General features: G+C 33.3%; 1 protein-coding gene across 3 annotated transcripts in view; it reads left to right on the top strand.

Annotated features, from left to right (window-relative positions):
* The window catches only part of LOC105229953 (uncharacterized), a 133,908-nt gene that overhangs the window by 76,725 nt on the left and 32,157 nt on the right, over window positions 1–25,026 (top strand). For all 3 annotated transcript variants that reach the window (XM_049452305.1, XM_049452307.1, XM_049452306.1), the window contains one exon: window positions 7,236–7,393. In XM_049452305.1, the coding sequence (XP_049308262.1) occupies window positions 7,236–7,393 (158 nt within the window). The remainder of the gene's footprint in view (window positions 1–7,235; window positions 7,394–25,026) is intronic.

Here is a 25,026-nt window from a genome sequence, read left to right as displayed (position 1 = left end):
TAGCTATCTAGAAAGCTTTTCAGTGTTCTATCCAAACTTCCAAAAACTTTTTATGATGCTTTATGGCATTTATAATTTTGTCACGGTTAAAAAATAATGGGTGTAACTCACACATTTTCCAAAAAAGCTTAGAAAGCTTCGTTAGCTTTTTGGGAAAACTTTATATACAACGATTAAAATGTGAAAAAAGAACGCCTCAAGTCGAAAGAAAGTTAAATAAGACATAAAGACATTTTTTGATATTTAATTTATCGATAGTTATCGATATATACTAAATATCCTGCCAAGGAAAGAAATATATTTTTCACTGTGAGGTTATTTCGGGTTATTTTTTGAAGAATCTCTATGAGGTACTTCTATTTTTAGAAGTGGAAAAGGGGATGATGATAAAGCCAGTGAGAGAAAGAGCGAGGAAAGAGGAAAATATAGAGAATATTCTGAATATATTTAAACAATTCTTTATCTCGTAATTTTTCCGTTTTTAATTGATAGCATTTCAGCTGTTGTTTTTTGTCCTCAATTAAATCGACATTTTTGAACTTTGGCCATATAAAAGCTCTTTAGACCACCTCTGCGGGAGATACGGTATTATTCATTTCAATTATGTAAATTCTTGAATATAACCTTTTGGCATATAAAAGGCTTAGACACATAAAAGTGCAGAAGAATTACAATTAAAATGCGAATTACAACAATAACAACAGAAACAATATTCGTAACTGCAGCAGCAACAGCAACAGCAACAAAGCACCTTGAGTGATGAGCCAGAGTCAAAGTGGCATAAAATTAACTTCAGCAAGAAAATTAGAATCGGCAAAGAAAAACTTTATTATTAAACAGAAAAAAAAACAAAAAATAAAAATAAAAAAAAAATGAAAGAAAAAACCAAAACGGTGTTAATAACAACATCAATGCAACATAATGGTAAATGTCATTGATGGAGCCGCTCGACAGACACCAATTTAATTTTTACATTAAAAGCAAATGCGCCGCCAGACAAAGAACGCATAAAAAGCGCCACAACAACAACAACAGCAATAATAAATACTTAATAAACACGTAGTTACTAAATAAGAAACGCACACACACACGTACACGCATATATGAGAAGACACCGTTGTTGAGGGCAACGGAAGTGCGGTTAAGGCGTCCGAGAGGGCAAGTAAACGCTGAAAATTACAAACCGAATAAATACCAGAAGAAAAAAAATGTGGAAAAAAACTTCGCGCTGGAAAAGAAGGTCAACAGGTTCAAGCGTTCAAGCAGAAAAAAATGAAAACGAAATCGAAAATTTTTAATGCGAGCACTAAACGCGCCTAAAGGCCGGCAAGAAGAGGCAGAGCCGAAGCAGCAGAAGCGACAGCAACAACAGCTAAAGCGTGGCCACAACAACAAAAGCGTAGAGCAGAAGCGCCAACATATACACGCACACATACACTTACATTTTTATAGTACAAGTTTTACTGTTGTAAAGCGACAAGCCAAAAAGATCAACGACGACGACAACAACAACAACAGCGACAGCAGAGAGGCCAAATGAAAATGAAAACGAGCAGAAACCTGCCGCTGCTTCTACACAAAAAATTGTAAGAACAACAGCGCTCTAGAGCGTCGCTACATGCAAAAACAACTAAATGTTACAAACAACTACAACAACCGCAACAACTGTGTACAAGAAATAATCGAGAAAAAAGCGGTCATAACAAGAAAAACGGCATATTTCCATAGAAGGCGCTTGGAAGGCGGCTGCAGCGTGTAGCGCAACGGCGCGAAGCTTGACTTGGCAGCGCGCGATTCGGCTTAACTTGACGTCAGTTGGCTTGGCTTGGTTGGCGTCGTGGCTGAGAGCAGCGCGCTGCTGTGGCTGGATGGCTCATCTTCAGTTCATAAAAATCAAAAGTGGTTTTGTTTTCGATTTCAAGTTTCGCTGGTAAATAGTTGAGTGCTTAGCAAAAAATCTTAAACAAAAATAACAGCAACAATAGTAGCGGCAGATAGCGAGATTATTATTTTAAAGCTATTTATGTTGCTCTTGTATTGGTGTCTCGTATGTAAACACACATACATACATACGAATAACATGCGCAACAACACTTGTTCAGTTGTGTTGAGTTTGAAGTGCTTCTTCTTCTTCTTATTCAAATGAAAATGAAATTGAAGCCATGTGTTTTTGTTTTTATGTCTTTTGTCTTGTAGGCAAGTAGTAAAATAATATTCGAAAACACTAAAAAAATAATTATACGAAAAATAAAAAAAAATATTTACCATAAAAAACTAAGCAACTAAAAATAGTTAAACTTAGAAACAAAATAAAAGAAAATGTTAACTTTGGTTGCACCGCAGCTATAATACCCTTCACAGCTGCATTTTTATAGCATAAAAGGGTATAAAATGAACAGTATTTTGATTAGGATCGGTCAATTTGTATGGTAGCCATATGCTATAGTGATTCGATCTGAACAATATGTTTGGAAATTGTACCGTTACCTAGGAGAGCAACACATGCTAACTTTCATAAAGATATCTCTTCAAATAAAAAAGTTTTCCAAACAAGAACTTGATTTTCAACCATCAGTTTGTATGGCAGCTATATGCTATAGTAACCCATTTTGAAGAATTTCGTTGAAGATAGAATCTTTGCTTTAAATAATGATCTATGCAAAATTTCATGAAGATATCTCTTCAAATAAAAAAGTTTTTCATACAATAACTTAATTTTACTCATCAGTTTGTGTGGCAATTATATGCAATCTGAAGAATTGTTTCGCGAATAGTATTATTGCTTTAGATAATGATCCGTGAAAAATTTTGTGGAGGTATCGCTTCAAAAAAGTTTAAAAAAGTTTTATATAAAAGTACATGATTCAGATCTTTGGTGTGAAAAGCATCATCGAGAGCTCAACCTCGTATCACCTGTTCAGGGTATGAAAATATTTGCAAATCACATTGCTAAGCAAAGACAAGAATGTCTAATGTATGCAAACATGTGCAGGCATACACAAACAGACAAACACATATATATTTGCATATAAATAGTGTAGTTTTATATAATTTGATACAAAATTTTATGAAAAGGTTAACCAGTTTAGTCACTAGATTTATCTACATTTTTATCTCTTTATATGCATACACATGAAGTTGGTAATATATTCCATATATATATACAGGTGTATGTATATATAGTGCAGAATATATTATATTTAGTTTGTGTGTATGTAAGTAACTACTAAAGGTTGCGAGGCCAGTAACAATTTATTTACGTCGGCGTGTATGAGTATCATAGCTTTGCAGCAGAAACCATGGATATAATAACAATATATTCAAATCTATGTAAATTGTAGAAATTCAGCAATAAAGTCATTTTTTAGGAAACAACTAATGTGAAATTATAGGAGAACCAAAGTTATATTCAAATTTGAAAGAGCATTAAAAAGTGAGCACAGGCCAAAGTGCTTCAAAGTGCAAAGAGCCAATCAATTTCCGGAGGGATACTATGCTTCGAAGACAGTTCGAGCATTTCGTATTGACTAAATTTTTTGACTCAATCTCACTTTTACCACGATAATCGGCGGATTGATCGTCTGCATAAGCATACAACCAAGACACATCGCCAGAAATAACAAATGCAGTAAGATCTCTGACTGTTAATCGTCGATTTTCAAGTATCAATTCCCTTGATGGCCGTCCTGGTTGTCGTTCGTCGTCTACGCGTTCTCGATCTACTTTAAATAATTTGTACCAATCAAAACCACTTGTCTTGAAAATTGGCTTTTCGCACGAAATTTAACTTATAAAGTCTTTCTATTTTCACCCACAGTAGAATATAGGATGGGGATTCTATAAATCGAGTTTTCAAATTTTTCTTAAAAAAACATTTTCTTAGCTTTTCTACTGACTTACGTTTTTGCTTTTATTTTAATGAAAATATTTGGGAAGACTAAATAGGTTAATGGCTTCCGTGAGCTAAACCGTATATGTATATGAGCTACCACAATAGAGCAGAATTAAGTAACTCTTTTGGATTGGTATAAAAGAAACTAAAGTGGGAAGTCGAAAAATTTAGGCAACATTTCTAATTTATAAATTACAATTCAAACTTAAGTTCAAACAATTTTTGTAGAGAGTTGCCACCTTTTTGCATTGAAAAAAAATTTCACAAATTACTTTTTAAACTGGAGGAGCTTTAAAAAGGAATGGGATATTTTTCGAAGAGAGTTGCCACCTTTTCGAATCAAAATAAAAAATGACATAAATTGCCCTTCAATTAAGATGAACTTGAGAAAAGAGTTGAACATTTCTTTAAGAGAGTTGCCACCTTTTTGTATTTAAAAAAATATTTCATAAATTACCTTTCAAGCTGGAAGAGCTTTAAAATGCAGTTGAATATTTTTGTAATAGAGTTGCCACCTTTTCGTATTAAAAAAGTTCATAAATTACTACCCTTCAAACTGGAGGAATTTGAGGAAGTAATTGAAAATTTTTGTAAGAGAGTTGCCACCTTTTTGTATTAAAAAAAAACGGTAATTACCTTTAAACTGAAGGAAATTGGAAAAACAGAGTTAAAAATTTAATTTTTACGTTTAAAATTGTTGAGTAGAGTTGCCACCTGTCTAAATTTTAATTAAATAAAATGATCAGATAAATTAAATATTAGAATAAGGTTAGCAATTTTAAGCAGATTTATGAGTTTTATGTTAAAAAATATTTTTCAGCAGGGTTACCATTTGTGTTTCATTAAAATAAATTGCTAAAGACAGTGCAATATAACAATATGAGAATCAAGATGTTGTCAAGACTATACGTTTTTTTAATAAATATCCGTTAAAAAATAAATATCCGTTGAAATCATACACTTAATATCATACTGAACTCGGTAGCAAAAGTTGTGAGAGTACAGATATTGGCATGAAATGAAGGGTAATCGAGTAAACTTTATTATGCTAAGCATCGATTCGAGAACACCTATACATTTTTTTATTGACAGCTATTTGCCTTAATTTCTTATATAAATAAGTTTTCGTGCTCAAAAAAGGATTTCAAAGAAACTGTTTTAAAATAAATGCATATATTTATAGAAGGCATAAATATGTCTTAACTTATTCTGCTGAAAGTATCATTTTCATACATATTAAAAATTTGTTTGCAATATTCATTAATTTTTCGCATTCCGGCCAAAAAATGCGCCTACAGAGTTCACTTTCTGGGCGCGTTTGTCAAAAACGTGCACTTGCTGCACCCAGGCAAATCGCTTGCTTAGATATGCTGAATCCGGAATCAAGCATAAAAGCAGAACTAAAGCCAAGCAGAGGTTACTAAAGTGTGTGTGAAGCGTTTGCAGCAAATCATCAACAGCCTGAACTTTTTATTGCAGCTATGAATTAAGGTTAAATTAGGTGTTTTATAATTTTTCTGCTTTATTTTGGTAAACTGTTTGTGGGAGCAGTACTTACACTGACTTTACTGTCGTATTTGAAGTTGAATTTAAATTATATTCTTTTGCAATTGAATAGACGCCGCTAGTTCACTTAGATGGTGAGTAAGTTCTGTGCTGAGGGTCGTAGTTTGAATGGAATGTGAATTCTTCAGCAATACTTAAGCGTTTATAAAAGAAGAGCGAATGACTCACTTTAGGTGTTTATGGTTGATCAGAAGGCTCTGAAGTATTGCTTATTATTGTAATTGTTGTTGTTGTTCAAGTATTGCACTGTGATATGAAATTGAGGCATATTTCTCAGAGACTAAAATTCAATAAATGTGTCTCTTTTTTTCGCTTGCCTTTATTATTAAAGTACACAATTTTTTAAATACAAAAAGAATAAAATCTAACTTTTAAAAATAAAATAGATTATTTTTCGTTGAAAAATCACAAAAATAGCTAAAATTGCACCACAGCACTACTTAGCGCATTTTTACCTAAAAATTTTCATTCGAGTTCGTTGCTTAAGTCTAATATATACATAGCAAAATTAAAGAAAAATCACAGAAATTACAGAGAAATACTCGAATTTGATGGCAAACTTATCATTTTAGCCACAAAAGGTGAAAACGCCTTTAACAGACATATTGATAAATGCCACACAATCAGTGCGCCATAAACAAAGTCAAAATTTATCGAAAAAACCCTTGAGCTCAGTAAATAATGGCACTTAGAGAAATGTAAAATAAAAAAAGCAAATGAAAGGAGATCAGTGCAGCTGAGCATGAAGCAAGCAAAAATAAAAAATAAATATTGTTGCAATCGAACTATATAAAAACACTGTTATAAATACTTGTATATTGATAACATACCTTATTGAAGGCGAAACTAAGACAAAAAAGTAAAAATTTTTGCAACAAAAATTGCGAAAAATATACTCAAACTCAGAAAATTTGTTCGGAAACAAAAACTATAACCACAATAATATTGCAAACAGCTGTAGGCGCAATTCAGCGCAGCCATGCAAATGTGCACCAAGACATTTATCAGCGGGAAAACAAGCGAAAACCCACAAACGCATGCAAGTAAAAAATATGAAAAATAACTAAAATGGCAAACGAGTGCATTCGGCAAGCAAAAGCCGTGCAACGCGACGTTGGGCGACGACAGCAGGCGGCTGCGGCACTTTGCTGCTGTGATTGAGCATGTTGTAGCGCTGCTGTGATACATTTTAGATTAGCAACATGTTGTTGTAGTTGTTGTGGCACTAAGAGTAAAAGTTAAATTGCACGCAAGGCCGTTCACTGCAACAATAACAACAACAGAAATGGCAATAATGACGGTAAAGCACCATAAGCACAAGCTGACAGCGTTAGGAGCGGCTTTGCTTTGCTTATGCTTGTGTGGCACATTGCTATGTATAAATATGTATATATATTTTTCTATAAATTTGTATCTTTCTATGCATGTACGTGGTTAAGTGTGCATTTATGCAAACCAGCTGCAGTCGCCTGTTGCAATTTATAATTTTTTCTTTCAATTTTTCTGCACTTTTGTTGACAAAAGCGAGCGTTAGAAAATGAAAGTGCGAATTTTGTAATAAGATTGAAAGCGATAGATAACAACGCAAGTGCTTGGCAAATAAAAACATTAAATATTTTTTTTGTTTGTTTATTATTTTGCTTTAAGAAAAGCTTTATTTATCAGTAACCAGTTCGTTGCTTAAGTCTTTTGTTGAGCGTTTTATCTCTTCAATATTTTGTATTGTCTCAAATTTAGTCTCTTGCTAATTTCCACTCACTTTTTTTCTCTATTGCAGGAGCACATACAAGAAGTTTTGGACAAATGGACACAAATCGATGATGAGATTTGGGCCAAAGTGATTGTTTTCGAACGCAATCGACGCGTAGCGAAAGCATATGCACGTGCGCCAGTGCTCACCATAAATGGCTCCGATGATGGCTTCGATGGCATGCGGTAAGTGATGCAATAAAACGTTTGTAATAATTTGTTTAATAGTAGTAACCCTATAGCTAAGGCGTGAATTATTTTAATAAAAATTAATCTTGAGATTATTATCGAAGCGTATAGGAAGAGTTGTATACGAGGGCTGCTATATATATTTCGGGCCTAATAATGAAAAAAGGCATATTTATCAACGAAATTTTTTTTTTTGTCGTTGGATTTGGCTCATCTTGGTAGACCCACACGGTCGATTGCTGTTTTATTTCGGGCTCATACGCATAGACCCATGATTCGTCACCTGTGACGATCTTATAAACGTCTTTTGAAGCACCCGATGGTATTTTTTCAGCATTTCTTTACACCAATCCACACGAGCCTTTTTTGAGCGATTGTCAAATTGGCCGGGATCCAACGAAAACAAACCTTTTTTACGGCCAGGTGTTCATGCAATATCGAATGTATGCTGGTGGGAGAAATGCATAGGCATGTCTCTATCTAAAGGTATGTTAAGTATATGACGGTCTTGCATTATCAGTTCACGTACTGCATCGATGTTTTCTGGCACAACGGCTGTTTTTGGACGACCTTCACGGAATTCGTCTTTGAGCGAGCGTCGGCCACGATTGAATTCGTTGTACCAGTTTTTCACAATGCTATAGGATGGTGCTTCATAGCCATACAAAGATTTTAGTTCATCGATGCACTCTTGTCGTGATAATGCACGTCGAAGTTGTGAAAAATGATCGCACGAAAATGTTCACGAGTTAATTCCATTTTTTGGCCGAGATGAATTTTTTAATTCCCTGTAAATAAAACAATTCACGATTAAATGACAAAACGTTCTGAGTGATGTTATGCTAAAAAATGTCAAACTTTGCAATGGAAATGTCAGATTGCACCTGGCAACACTTAGTGTAGCCTAGTCCAGAAATATATATAGCAGCCTATGTATCTCATAGCGATTTTCGATTTTTTTGTGATGATGCATTGTTTTGCATTTTAGGTGACGATATATAAGGTATATTCATATATGTGGTATTATTATCTTTACCTTTATGTCTATCTATCTCCTTATCATTATCATTAACTTTATTTTTGTCTTTGTCTGGTTTCAAGTTTATCACTATCGGTATCTCTAATTGTATCTTTATTTTTACCTTCATTTTTATCTAACTCTATTCCAATTCCTGTCACCAACTCCAACCGCATTTTTAACTTTATCTTTAACTATCTCCTTTTCTGTCGTTATTATTACCTCTAAATATATCTTTAATTTTTGCAATTTTTATATATATTCCGGTAAATCTTCACATAATCACAGAGCCCAACCCCTTTACAGCCTGCATATCTATCTATGTCACTATTACTACTTCTAACTTTCTCACTACCATCATTGCTATCGAACTCTATTTCTACCGGTTTCACTATCTGCATCTCGAACCATCTTTCTTGAAATCACTAATAAATATGTTAATTTCTAAACACAATTTATTTTTGCTTTAAAGTCTTAAAAGCTTTACTCTTTTACCGAAAAACACTTATGACATGCTATCTAGTTTCAAAAGTGATTTTTAAACATCGCCTAGAGTACCCAACAAAGTAAATATTTTACCAGAAATTTATAATTTTTTGAAATTAATTTTCCATTACCAAAAATAATACAAAAGCTTTTAGTTCACCAGAAATTTTCAAATTCTACTATATGAGCGTCATAATATATATTTCGATAATTATGTTAGTAGATAACTCATAAGTAAATGTGAATGTTATGCTAATATGACCGGATTTCACTAACTTAAACAGAATATGAAACAAGAAACAAACAAGAGAAAAAGTTAATTTCGCTGCACCAAAGCTTTATACCCCTCACAAGTGCACTCTTTTTACTATAACATGGTAAAAAAGAATATTTTTCTTGCTCGGCGAGTTTGTATGGAAGCTGTATGCTAAAGTGGTTCAATCTGAACAATTTGTTCTGAGATTCTAGCATTGCTTCGGTTATTAATTTATTCCAAATATGCATATATCTTATCAAATGAAATAGTTTTCCTTGCGAGAACTTGATTCGGATACAGCTCGAGAGACATGGCTAAATTGACTCAGCATGTTGATCACCCATATGTATATATGAGTATAATATACGGGTTTCTTTTGGGTGTTAAAAACTTCGTGTTAAACTTGACATACCTTGTTTCAGGTAAAAAAAAACTGAATAATGTATGTAACTAAAGGCTTTGAGAGAATGGGCTACGATTTCTTAATAAAAAAAGATGTTGCTGAAAAATTTGGAAAATATAAGTAGGCTTTCGCCACCATTAGCAGAATTTTATATAATATATAAATTTTAAATATATAAGGGTGTATAAGACATATTTTGTTGTTATTTTAGTAATACATATGTGTAAAAATGTTATATGATACCTTATATATTACTATATACATATATAAAGCAGCACATAATATAAATATAAAGCTTACATTACAAAAACTACAACTAAGTTGTAAGAAATACATTTTCTTGTTGCTGTTTTTTGTTTTTTTTTTTCTTTGTTGTTTTAATGTCGGTATTTAATACACTTATATGTATATACCTACATGTTTATTTATACACTACTTACTTATCTCATTCACATGTTTTTGTGCCTAAAACAACAAATTTCTACTTCATATTTGCGCTTGTTTCCTTTTTATGTTTTACTAACTTTAAGCAAATATGTACTTTAATTTGAAATAAAAACAAAAACATAAATAAAATTAGTAACTGAACTGGTTTTCGGTTTCGATTTCATAATACCAACTAAACGAGTCATGGCAGACTTGACAGAAGTTGACGTCAATGCAAATAACTTGAACAAGTAAATACACAAGCACTTATGTATGAATGTGTATGTATGCATATGTATTTAAAAGCCATATATATGTAAGTATGTTTATATATACATGTTTGAAACTATACACGTGTGCATATATTTGGGACAATTCCATGAAATACGACATATGGGTGGATGTAGGTACTTCTAGTTGTTGTTCATAAATATTTATGAAATGTGCTAGAGTTTTCGAACACATGTTTGTCTAAAAATATGATATTAAATAATCAAGATAAGTGATATATTCGAGAAATTAATAATTTCGAAATTTATTCAAAGTATTTAGTAAAGAAGTAGATTATTTCACATCATCATTCTATAGAGTTTCTAAGTGGGTAAGCAATTAAATAAATATTGTTTAACATTTAAAACCAATAGGAGCCGCAAAAAATTTCTATGTAAAAGAATTGTAAAAGAAGTATTCGAAAAATGTTCCAATTTATTTCAATTTGCTCAGATTTTTAAAGCTTTTTGTTGGATTTACCGCTATAACGTTATAGAATTAGTAAATAATTAACAATTAAAAAAACTACCATTTAATTTAAAAATAATTATTTTTCAAATATCTAAAAATGGTAACGGGGCGAAATGGATGTTTAAATTTGAACTTAAATAAGCATCTTTATTGGCTTTTTTGGAACAGAAAATGTGTGGAAAGTTGCCGGAAAATTTGGAACGCTTTTCATTACGAATGGAACTGCTGAAACCGTCTCTTCAGAACTTTATACATATATATGCTTTGGTATATAAAATATTATATACTTTCTTGATATTTTGGGATATATGTATGCATACAATTTTTTTTTGTCATTAGTGTGACTCTGGTAGGCATATGATTGCTTTCTTTTCATGTGAATGTGGCAGAAATGTTTAATATACATTTTAAACTTGCCATAGCCAAAGATTTATTTGTATATGCGACTTAGATTACATGATTACATGCATCATTATATAGTTACAATAATCAAATGTGGTTCCGTTGTAATTTCATATAAATTTTATTGCCTTTTTCGTTTAATGATTTTGAGTTATCTTCGTATATGCAGAAGGTATACATCTTTGAAGTATTTAATTATCATGAAGATGTCTTCGAAAATGGAACTTAAGTAATATAATTAAAGAAAATTGTTACATGAAAAAAATCAAAAATCAAAAAGGTACCAAAAAATGGAAGACAAAACTAATATACAAAAATAAATAAATTAAAAAAATTAAAAAAAAATTAATGAAAATGGAAATAATATATAGACAACGTTTTCTAAAAGCTGTGTTATATTCATATGTATGCATATGCCTGCATTACGACCATTAAATGAAAGTGACAGTTACTTTAAAAAAATAAAATAATCAATCCATATAACAACAGTGCAAACATTTGACGCGTGATATTTAACAACAGATAATATAATAGTTATATATTTTAATTACCCATCCTTCATGGTAATATTTATTAGCTGGGTGCTTACTATTATTTTCTCAAGAACTTCTACGTATACTAAAAGTCATTTAAATTATAAAAACCTATTCACATGAATGTATTATTTGTAAATCTTAAAAAAAATTTGAGACCTAGTCCCGAAATTTTTCGTATATAATCCCGAAATATACTATATTGCATAGAAATATTTTTGTCACATTCATTTTGGTACCGAAATGATCCTGAAAATTATAAAACCTGGTCCCGAAAGAGTCCTTATGAAAAAATTTATATTAACAACAATGTATTATTTGTATATTTTGAGAAAAAATTTTAACTCCTAGTCCCGAAATTGTCGGGACCTAATCCCGAAATTTTTTTTGAACTAGTCGAGAAATGATCGCAATATACTATTATATAATATATAAAAGTATAATTCTGATATGTATTTTGGTTCCGAAAGTATCCCGATGTGATCCCGAAATATATAGAACTTAGTCCCGAAAGGATATTAATAAATCGAAATACATAAAATTAGTACAACTATATCCATAATATACATATCTTAAGTAACTAAATAATTATAATCTTTAGTAAAGGTCTTTTATTTCAATAACATTTACATACATATAGTATATTATAAAATCATACTCAAAATAATATTAGTAAAATTATTTTAAATTTTTGCCAAAAGGTCTCGAAATTGTACCGATTTGATTCCGTAAAGTTTTTAAGTTAGTTCCGAAATTTTTTCTTTACACTACGATGCTTAAAATTAATAATACCTTCGCCATAATAATCCCGATGTGATCCCGAAAAATCAGAATGTAGTTCCGAAAGGCTCCCAACAAAGTCTCGAATAAATCCCAGCCTTTAGAGTTGTAAATACTTAAAATTATAATAATATTCTCCCATCCAATTATGAGTATCAACATGAAAATACTTGACAACTTAAAAATAGTTCGGTAATAAATAAAAAAAAATAATCTTATATTACAAACTAGCTAAATAACAAGCTAATTGTGCATAACAAAACACTTAATATTATTTTATGCTATTGTTTGCACCAAATTTAGATCTTAGTCAAATTAAGGGCTTCTGCCAGGGTTGGTTTGACAGACTTCTAGCAACACCTAATGGCTAATTTACTAGCTGCAATGACAAGTTAGCTATGCAAAGACTATATAAGTAGTAGTAATATATTTAAAAAATTACAATACATGTTTAGAAACAAAAAAAAAAAACAACACAAACAAAAAATATCAAACAAAAGAAAAAAACCAAAAAAAATCAAACAAAAAATTATAAATGTAAATGTAAAATAAAACCCTTATCCGAGGCTACAATTTGTCACTGAGCTGCTCGTGCTCAATGAATACCTGTTGTGGCAGCTACTTTGTTGTTGTCCAACTGCGGTTTTTTTCTATGCATGCCCAGCTGATGGAGGGCACATCAATCGCATAAAAAGTGATGAATTAGTGAGATGCAGTTTCATTGGGCTGCCCAGTGGTAGTGTCCGTGTACGCTAGACCGGCGCTATGCGATCGTTGATAAGTCTGTTGCAATCGCTTTAGTTGTATATAATTTGTTTGTATGTACATATATGTGATAGTAAGTGTGTGCTTGATGAGGTGTCAAGTAAAGTTTATGGCTAATGATGGCTCTTTAAAAGTTGATATTACTTAGCAAACATGCACACACACACACATTATATGTAATCAGATGTCAGCAAGAACGAGTACAAAAACAACAACCTAACTTATAAAATTGCATATTTGATGAGTGCGCGGTTGACGCCTTAACCATAGCCGTAAAATCAAATCATGATGGCTCCGACAAAATACAAGTAGCTATTAATTATGACAAATAAGGGAGACCTCTGTCTTTTTGTGTCTGCAATTTGAAGTTTGATGTTTAATTCTGTTTGTCTTCATGCCTTTTTCATTCAACTTATTTCTTTTTAGTTGCTTTGGTTGACTGGGTCAAGGGTGGCTGTGGTCATTGTTGGTCTCTGCTTTTTTGGTTTTTTATTTTTTGTATAATTGGTTTGATATTCGGTGGCTACTGCTAGCTGCTTTTTATTTTTAAATAATTTTTTTTTTATAATTTTGGTGTTGACAGCAGCGTGGAAGATGTGTATTGATGATTATTTAAAGGCATGAAATTTTTGTTGTTTTAAAAATTGTTGAAAAAATTAATTTGGGTAATCATTGATTAAAAAAAAACGATATTAAAATTTTAGTAAAATTTTTGAAAATATAAAAAAAATATTTAAATTTTATAAAAAAAAATTACACCTTAATGTATAAATATCTCTTCGTCAATTCAAGGCGTAGCCAATTTGAAAGCGTGAAAAAGCAATTTTTTAGATTTCTTTTAAAAGAAAACTGCTTCCAAATTTCACTGATATCTTTTTTAATAATTACGCTTGCTGTAAATAAATGTTCAATAATTATGTTAATAATTTTTTGAACAGAAATTGTAAGATAAGCGCTGTTTTCTACTCCGCCCAGGTAATTAACCTCAAGTACAGCAGCTCCAGTGTCTCTCATAGTGCAAAAGAGTTGTTACAAAATCCCGACAGATGGCGCCATAGTTGATTTATTACTAAGACGTCCTATTTCACCCATATTTGTCTTATATATCGGGAAGTTGAACGGATAATAATACCCAAAATGGTCCCATTCGACCTCATTCAGGTTATATATTGCTTAGTGAAAAGTAACTACCTATAATTCTACCAGTGAGTGACACCGGCCAACATTCCGATATTATTCCTATGCCTCCTTGTTGTTAGAGATCTGGTCAAAAAATCTCTTTCTTTAAAAAAATTTTTAGGCAAAAAATATTTCCAAAGGTCACCAATGTAATCTCATACGTACAAAATTACTCCCAAATAGGCGTTCCATCACAATTGTTTATACGCATAAATACCTCAATAACAGCTTTTAATCAAAATCTCTGACATTATTCTCCACTTTTGTTTGCTTTTCGTTTCCCTTCTTAATATTATTATGTTGTTTACAAATTGCTGTGCGATAACAACCTACAGCAAGCCTCGCAAAACCTTCATGAGATTAACAAATTACATGAAATAAAGTGAGAGATGAGCTTAGTTTTGTGCTCGTGCAGTATATTGTTGTTGTTATTCCCTTGAAATGCCACAACAAATACACGCACAGCCCCGATAATTGTAATTACTGTCATTTAAAGCGGCGCATACGCGTCCATAATTATTTGAGATATATTTTTTCGAGCGTCTAGTCGCCGGTGATCACATTTTGATGGGTCAAACTTATCGAAGTGGCTGCTGTGTGTACTTCAAACTGGAGTTAAATAGTGTAATTCACATTTAATTATACTAAATTACATAATTGGTTAGAGGGCTTTGTGTTTTTGTAACTTATTTTTAACATTTGTTGTAATTATAAGAAGCTTTCAGCAGTGTTGATTTTATTTTGAAAGCCTTATCAGCATTAACAGATACTAATTGCAATTATTATGTTGAATTTATCGCAAATTTCGAACAAACTATTAATGAAGTCATTAGGCGCACCTTCCAACATTTAATTGGTGCGGTCAGAGACTGAGTTAGTACTTATCGAGTTTTAGAATCTAGACAAGTTGCATGACTTCTTGCGAATTACACAATTGCGATGATGACTATATGTTTATTACGAAACATATTGTGACAAAAAAAAAAAAATAAAACGCAAAATATTTCATTATTCTTCAATATTTCTTTTTTCTCTTTAAAGTTAATCCTGATCAGATGTAATACACTTCTGCTAACGATTTTTTTTGTTCTCAAAATACTTTTCTTAAGAACTTCAGCTCATTCAGAGAAATTCGTTTTATGTTTCTCTTCTATCGACTGAAAATGGGTTGTTCCACGTAGTGGCAATTTCTTTTTGGGGAACAAGCGGAGCCAAATCTGGTGGATAAGGAGGTTGGTCGATGCTATTCAATGCGTTTTTGACTTTAAATTCGTCAGAATCGTGGCTCTTCCACAATTTCGGAAGAATTTACTCACGAAAAGTCTAAATACAGCCAAACAGAACTCCTTATTGACAGTCTGATTCTCTTGAACAAATTTATGATGCACCAAACCATGAAAATCGTAAAAAAATGAGCATAACCTTGATTTATAGGCGGTTAGGGATTGTTTTTTTTTTTGTTTTCGGCTCATTCCGATGATTGTTGAATTGTTTGTATGAAAAACTCATAAACCCATGTTTCGTCGGCAGCTATAATGCGCGAGCCATAACGCGTTTTCTACACAATATATCTATCTAAATCATTCCCTTGCCATCTCTCTAACACTTGCATGACTTCGCTAAATTCAGTGGCGTTTCATCCTACTAAGGCTACTAACGAATTTTGCATTAAAGTTAAAATGTATATGGGCTAAGTCGGCGTGGAAACTTTTGAAAATGTATCAATTTTTTCCATTCGGTTCTTACCATATTGTACGCCTGTTGGCATACGAGGAATAGCAGAGCATCATATGAAAAAATTATTATTGGCGTCTTAAAGGTACCTCACATAGCTCGGAGGTGACAGTTCAATAGATCCTGTTATTATCAAATAAAACATTTTTGCTTACGATATATTATATTATTCGGTAGGCAAGGACCACCTTCTGATCGTATTTCTACTTTTAATAAATTTAATAAAAAATTAAACTACATTCGGAGGTGACTTGGAATCTGTAGCTCCCTCCATCAGTCGTGCAATATGAAAATACATATTATAAAAAATAGAAAAAAGCTCCGCCAAGCATTTAAAAGAGACGTACTAAATATGTGACAATTATTTTTATGAAATCCAAACGTTATACTTCATGACTTTCGCTTTTATATGTCACCAAATTTTTCATATATTCTCAATCTTCAGTGAAGAAATCCAACACTCCTAATTTTGTGAATTATCTACTATCAGGTAGCCAACGAACAAGACTTTCTCATTCCTTTCCATAAAACGCTTTTTTTCAAACTAAAAATATATGATTTCATAATAATATATTAAGAACAAATATAGGTTAGAGCAAGTTAGACAAATCTGGTAAACCAATAAGCCAGACATAGACAAGTTTTAGTTCTTTGTGACACCAGATGGAGTTCAGTTATTGTGGTCCTTGAGGAGTAATCATCCTTTAGGATGCCTCCACTTGACACGAATTTTAACAGACTGCACAAAAGATGCTCCATTATTTCCATTTTCTGCAGTATTTTCAATATGTCAGCCCTATCCTGAGTGCGTGTGTCGCCACCAGACAGTGACCAGTTAGTACAAATATAATGTATATCAATAATATACACATATACATATATGTATTAATATATTATTTATCTTCTTTTCCCACACTAAACCTTCGAAAGCCGATAAATCCACAAAAATCACCTGTTACATGAATTTGAAATTAAACAAACAACTAACCTCTGCTGACATAAAAATAAAGACTTTAGAAACTTCAAAGACTTCCGTCTACCACAGGCCAACGTGCCACAAGTAGCAGTGACAGCCAGCACTGGCGAGCTGTCTGCCTAACAAACGTTGCATAAAACAATAGAAAATGAATTTAATGAAATGAAAACAACAACAACAGCAGCAACAAAACAGAAATGGCAAAAACAATGAAAAAATATACAAATCATCATTTTCCACAAAATGCGATACAAAGACATTCGTAACATATTCAAAGCAAATGCAACAACAAGAACTAAGCAAAAAACGCTGCGCTGGCTGCCTGACCTCGTCAACGTCCGCGTGACTTTCGATTATTATTTCTAGTTCTGCCGCTTGCTGGTGCAACAACAGCAGCAGCACAAGTGAAGAAGAAAAGTAGACATAGAAGAAGAAGAAGAAGCGCAGTGAAGATGCGCCACTAAATGTCCGCTGTGGAATATGCAAAATAATTCGTGCATTTGGTGGCTAAGTTTCAACACAGGCAACAAGCAACAGGCAGCTAGCAAGCAAACAAACAAACACACACATATTTGCATATGTATGTCTGTATGACGATGATGTTGCAAGTGCGCCGTTGCATCCTGGTGACACAATTGAAGCCCAAAATCAGCTAAATAAAGCGCAAAGCAACAAAAAAACGAGATTTCTTTTAGAAAATGGGTAGGTAAGGCAGTCAGTCAAGGCAGGCTGCAGCCAACACCAAAGCGGCCAAGCAAGCTCGTTAGCTTTAACTACAAATATTTATGTACTTATCAGTTATACACATGTCACGCACACATATACACACACACACGTGCGCTTGCGCATGCCTGCGTTTAGTGCAAGCATCATTTGCTTGAAATCATAATGGCACATTGTCAGCTTGACTGCATTGACATTTCGACACTCGCTGATGCGCTCCTATGTGGCATGCGCCCATGCCACCACACAAACAAACACACATACAACCAATATGTTGCTGCATGTCGTTTGTGTCAGCATTACATGACCAACTTGGCATTTGTGGTCGCCGCTGCGGTTCTTCTGTGCGCTACCGTGCGCCGCCGCTGTGTAAAACGGTGCAAAAAATGCAACACTGCGCCAAACGCTTGACGGTTCCGATTGCATTTTTGCGATTGCCGTCCGTAGTGGCGGCAGCAAAAACACAAAGCAAAACCAAAAAAAAAGTGAAATAAGTCGAAGAGCCAGCAAATGAGCTGCTCAAATGTGCACGGGCATGTTGTTCTTAATTGAAAATTATTTATGCGCCAAGGCTTGGCCTTAAGGTGCGCTCGCGCCATAACAATGCCCAGCAACAAATTGCATAAAAGTAGCAGCAGAAGACTCCAATTGTCTGATTTTCGAATGCGACTGCAGACGGCATCATTACCAGCGCTCTGGATGCACTTTAGTTTCGAAATACTTTGGAATAACTAAGACCTTAGAATTCGTTATAGTATTTCAACACTTAAAGGAGCTCATAGATTTCAACATGTGTGATAAAAAAAAATAGAAATATTTTTTCAGATTATGCTCTACTTAAAATTTTATGGCATTTTTTGAAGGAACATTTTGTTTAATAAATAAATGAAAACGTATACAGTTAAAGAATCGGCAATGTATTTTGACAAATTTTGGATTGGCTTGATTCCGTAGACGGTTTTCAGGAGTACTATTGATAGAAGTTGCCTAGAGACGCTGAACATTTTTTTCCTAAAAATAATTTCGAATTAAAAAACCAATTAATTTTATTATTTCTTACGATGAATGCAAGTAAAAATCGAAAAACTAATCACCGTTTTGATGTTTTACAAAAAGAATGCTTACCAAAAAAATATAATTCTTTTCTCAAAAAATTTGAAATACAGAGTGAGTTAAAAAATGGAAAAAATTATGACTAAAAAGTCTTGTAAAAAATTCAAACCAAACGGTCTTCACCGACTCTGAGAAAAAAGTTCCGTGAAAAACGCGTTTCCTCACTATCTACATTGTTCCCCTTAAAGTAATCCCATATAAAGCTCCAATACACTTGTGCCAACGTTTTTTCCAATTCTTGAGACATTTGTTAAAGTCAATTTCCGGAATGTGTGTATTGATTCTCGTCTAATTTCTTCAATTGACTCAAAACGGTTTCCCTAGAGAAGGCATTTCAGTTTGTTAAATAGCCAGAAGTCACACGAATATAAATAAGTCCAATGTCTTGGTTGCAGCATGATATTGGTTGAAAATTGAGCTAAAAAATCTCGAAGAATCAATGCAGCATGCGACAATGCATTATCGGCTCATAATTCTGGCCTGGTTCTACGAATAACTTCACATATGTGACGCATAACTATAAAATAGTATCCCTTGATGACAGTTTGGCCGGTCGGAAGGAGTTCGGAGTGCACCACACCTCGCTAATCGAAGAAACCGTCAACATAACCTTGATTTTTGACCTGCTTTGACGTATTTTTTTCGGCTTCGGCTCACCTTTGTCACGATATTTAGCCGAGTAGTCGTCTGTTCGTTAACGCGACTCTATTTTTTCGGAAAATTGAGTGACTTTAGAACCAATCGTGCTTTCACTTTTCTTGAGTGCAAATGATCTACAAAAATGGTTTTTATTGTTCCTTCCGATATCAGTAAGATCTCTGATTGATTCGGTCAATTCTTAAGCACCAATTCCTTTCGTTTATTGACGTGTTTATCATCAGTTGATGTTGATTGCCGCCCTGGACGTATAGTACAATTCTTTTTAGTATGCTCACATCCCTGACTATTTGTGGGTTTAGCTTCAAGCTTATGTATTTATTCGATTAATAGCAAAAAAATCGTCTTCCACACTTATCTTAGCTCCAAATAATTTTGTAAATAAACAGACATAAATGCAGACATCCTAACCTACAAATGGTTCGTTCATTGTTTTTATGCTCGTAATTGCGTGTTTATGCCCACAAATGCTAATCGGTAAATCGAAAAATTCAAAAAGCGTAGGCAAATAGCAATTTCTTTGGTCAAATGCTCCTGCCAGTAACTCGCCGCCCATATTAAAGAAGCTGCATATGCAAATACACAAAAGGGCAGCACATAGAATCTGATAAGTATGAAACGTGGCACTTCTTAGAATTTAGGTAGCGGAGTTTCAATTTATTAGTATATTTAAATATGCATAAACGGATGACAATTCGGACTTATGTTGTGCTATTCAAGTATGGTTAGTTGTTTTGTTTTTTGCCCTACGCTTCATCCGGAGTTAAAGAAAATATAAGTGTGTGGTAGCAGACAGTATGAGCTTGTTAGTCTTTTAAAATAAAACTAAATGCATAATTGGCTCAAAAATATTATTTGTTCAGTCAAAAGCGGTCAATTTCCAAATATAAATACGCAATGCAAATATAAGTCAGATAATTCGAAAGACTTAAGCGACAAACTCGATCAGGCACCCTTGTGAAATGGGATAGAGCAATGTTAAATGTTATTTAACGGCTTTCATTTAAAGAAAATTATGAAGTTTATGTACCCTTTTCAACAAATAAATTGAAATGAAATCTGTCATCCAATTTACATGAAGTTTGATGCCATTGAAAGAGGACGAATGCATATTCTTAATGCCGGGCAGAAAAAGCTGGAAATTGTGTGATTGAAATAAAAATAACTGAAATATTGAAAGCTTTCAGCTTTCAATTCAAAAATTATGCTTTTAATAGCAGTAGTTTACCTACTTTGCAACTAATCGGTTTTTATAAACATTGAATACATAGCCTCCTACAAAAATTTGAGGCTCACCTCCACTGATACGAAATAACAAAAGCGACTGTAAAAGTAATTTCAAAAACACAAAAATAAAATTATTTTCAAATAACAAAATCGCTTATGAAAATTAAACAGTAATTCAAAACTCACGCCATCAATAAAAAGTCATGAAATCTTGCGCATCTTCGTCATATGTGAAAGTCAGTCAAAAACTTTTTGCTTCTTTCGCACTTTTTCTCTAAAAATCTCCAGCTTCTCTAGCGTCGTAAATGCTGCAATAAAAACACTCGAAGCGGCAATAAAATTTCGTAATTTCCTGCCAATTCAAGACATGTAAATAAGACTGAACGAAAGGCCACAACAGCAGCGCGCTGAGTAAGTGCCATCACGACTTAGAGTATGTTTGATTTGGGCAAATAAAAAATATTGATTGGCGCACGTTTGATAAATTTGGAAATTGTATGACTTAAGCAAATATCATTGTTGTTTTTGCTAGTGATTTCTGTACACTTCTTTCTCTTATTTTATGGCAGCCGAGCACAGACATGTTAACCCGACACAACAAGCAGGTCAAATGCAACACACGTCAAAGGGCTATAATGTGGCTCTTGAGCGGCGTAGACAGACATGTGCCACGATTATGTGTGGAAAATTATTAATAATAGCGCTTGTGACAACGGCTTCCGTGCGCAGAGTCATTGAAGAGAGGATGCTTATGACAGATTGGATTCGAAAGTGAAGACAAATTGAGCTGGCGCGCTTTTGTGGCTTCCATTTCATTTGCAGATGATGATTTTCGGTCTTGCGAAAGTTTAATGGTACTAATGGATTTAATCGAAAAAAACAATTACTTCGGGATCCCGAAAATTTTCGTTGCATCTGCAAGATATTTTACATTTTTATATTTTAGTAATAAGTTTGTCTGTTTGCTTATGCCGGAATTTCGGGATGAGAAAATTTTATATTCGGGATCCCGAAAATTTTCGGGATTTGCTGATACTTTTATTTTTATATTTAATTCAAATAACTAAATGTTTATGTATGATGGAATTTTGGTATTAGATAATATCAGTTTCGGGATTTTCGGTATTTGCTGATATTTAATTTTACCATTAGCTTTAACTTAAAATAATAACTCTTTATGTATGATGGAATTTGGGGATCAGAAAATGTCAGTTTCTGGATCCCGAAAATTTTCGGCAGCTAATTTTTCAAAATGCTAGTCATTAATTTCAAGCATTTATTTTTCAATTTTATTGTTGTTTTTGTAATGTTCATGATGACGTCACCTTAGCTTCCACACCTCGTTACTCAATAATTGAAAAATAATTTCCCAGCAGCCAAGCCCTTAAATCATTTGCCTCGCAACACTAATCAGTGGTCATCTTGTTGTGTCGTCGTCGTTTAGTCTGATGTCATTCTGATTGCGTAGCTCAGCTCATCCACCGATTAACCACACATAGTTAGTGCGCACATTAGCCGTGTAATTTAATTAGTAGCACTTGTAGTTAAATAAAAATAAATGAAAAATGAAAAAAAAAGGAAAAATAAGAAATACGACAAACACTACAAAGTACATGGAAAAGAACAATTTGCGTAGACATAAAATAATACAAACTAACAAAAAGCGTGTCGAAGTACTTTTGTCATGCAAATTAAGCAATGGTCAAAATGTTTTCATGTACGTAAGCAGTAAAATAACAAACAAATTTTTGTTGCTCAGTGATTAGTCACTTCTATGCAGACAATCATTAAAGCAGTAACAAACGATTTAGTTGATATGAGTAAAGAAGGTTATGAGCCGAAGAACTATTATGATTATTCTATTATAAGTATATGTATAGGTTAGTTAAGGAGGATATTAATGGATTTTGTCAAAAGGACACCAAACGAATCTCTCCTTTATCTACGGAATGAGCGAATCTTGGCTGTAATAGTTCTTAAGCATTAGGTTTCGCTCAGTTCGTTCAAGTTATTTGATAGAAATTTCTTCTAAAAACGGATAATGTCTTGTCGGCACTCCAATGTTCTCATGTGTATCCATCATCTTGTTTTTAAGATCAAATTTTCTAAAGTTTCTGAAGTTTTCCTTCAAAAACCTCTATTCTCTGAAACTTACTTTGCTTACTTAAAGACTATTTTCTTCTTTATATTTTGCATATTGCCATAATGTATTCGAACTTCGTAGGTTTCAATAATACAATAAACACTTTTTATTATTTTTTCCAAAACAAAAAAACCAGATTTACAAGAAAATATTCCAAAAGCACTCGCTTTAAAATCGAAATATTGCACAATATTTACAGCAATGGCCACACCCACTTTTCATTCGCCAGCACTGTGGCACATCCTGCCATCGCGTGATAAATACGCTTTAATATAAAACCGCAAATTTGCATGTTTCGTGCGCGCTGCTGCCATTTTGTGTAAGCGAGCACATTAAACGCCTTCGGGCAAACAAATCAAACGAAACGAAACGAACAGCAACGCGAGCGTAAAGCGGCGAAGGTGTTGCTTTTAATTTATGCGCAGGCCACACAGCAACGACAGTTGTCAACTGCAATAACAACAACAAACAAGGGTGGCAAGCAAGCGACAACTCGACAGCAAAAACAACAACAAGAATAATGGTCACACACAATAGCTTAGAGAGAAAAAAAAAAATAAACGCCAACTTTAAGTAATTGCAAAAACTATAAACAAAAACAGCAATAAAACAAGCTAATGGCAATAACAACAAAAAAAATTTAACACCGTCGTCTACAAACAGCACACACATGTCATGTCTTGTCCAATTTTCATGTGTCCATTGCCGGGTGCTGACCGCTGCCACACGCTACTCTTTAGCTGCAGCAGCAAGCGGCGGCAACAAATCGACGCTGGTAATTGATTGTTTGTCTGCAAATATTTATTTTATATTTTCTATTATTTTTTTTTCAATTATTTTTTATTTTATATTTTTATGTTTTTTGTAAATTTTTTGTTTTATTTGTTGTTGTTGTTTTTTGTTTTTGTTGTTGTTGCTTTTTGTTTTATTTGTTATTGTTGTTGGTTTGCTTGTTGACTGCTGTTTTTTCAGCCAGTCGATTTGATTTAGTGTGTTTCGCAATTACACAAGGCACACAATCGCCCAAACAAATAATTGCTATGGCAGCGAGTTCGTTGCTTAAGTCTTCTGTATGCTTGCGAAATTGTGAGAAATTCAGATTCGTGCGCATGTAAATGCTGTTTACTGCATGTATCTGCGTAATTTCAAACATATTTGCTTATTAATATTTTTTATACAATTTTTATTTTAGTTTTTTTTTAATTTTGTTGTTGTTGCAATATTAAAATTCTGCCAATCAATCAAACCGCTTTAAATGCCACTGGCGCCTGTCTAAATTATTGTTTGGCGCAGCAAACTGACATTTTTCGCAAAAAACAAAACAAAAAACAAAATCTACATAAGGCTGCAAACATATACAACATTCAAGCATAAATCAATACCAGCTTGTACATGCCAAATATGGCGGGGGGTGACAGGCGCAGCAGTGCTACCTTATTTACTTTGCAAAAATCATTATTTACGCAATTTGCAAAGTTTCCTGTAAATATTGGCGCACAAAAATACATAGTCCCTCAACTATGTCAATCGCAGCGGTTAGTCCGGGTCTTACTAGCTCAGCCGTGGGCGTTGAGCGGCTGCTAACTGTTAAACCATAAATCAAAGCGCGCGCCCCAAATGGCAATTACTTACATACTTATACAAACAAACACACATGTATGCATATAAACTACTCTACTAGCATTTTAAAAAAAGCAAATATCAAGCATTTACTTTAGTTTACTTTTCGTTGCTTTGCCTGCGACATAGTTACAGTTAAGCCAGCCGCTGACTGCTGTCGCCGGCGGTCAAATTGTAGTTGTAAATTTGTGCATTTAACTGTGGCGGCGACAATGCCTTATCCGGCTGCCGTAGATAACTGTAATGTAACTAAAACTGTCGCAAAATGCGAACTGCGATAAAATGAAATAAGCGGGAGCAGAGCGCACAGCCAGGCGCCTTTTGTGCCTCAAGCTTGTTAGGTGAAGCTTTATTTTTATGAATGCAGATCTAAAGATTATTTAAAATATATCTTGTATTATATGCCTTACATAATGCATTTATGCAAATTTTAAGGTTAGGTTAGCTC

Source organism: Bactrocera dorsalis, chromosome 3 (assembly GCF_023373825.1).
Source record: "Bactrocera dorsalis isolate Fly_Bdor chromosome 3, ASM2337382v1, whole genome shotgun sequence".
Lineage (NCBI taxonomy): Eukaryota > Metazoa > Arthropoda > Insecta > Diptera > Tephritidae > Bactrocera > Bactrocera dorsalis.
The sequence above is the reverse complement of the archived record's forward strand: the minus strand, read 5'-3'. Positions and strand labels throughout refer to the sequence as shown.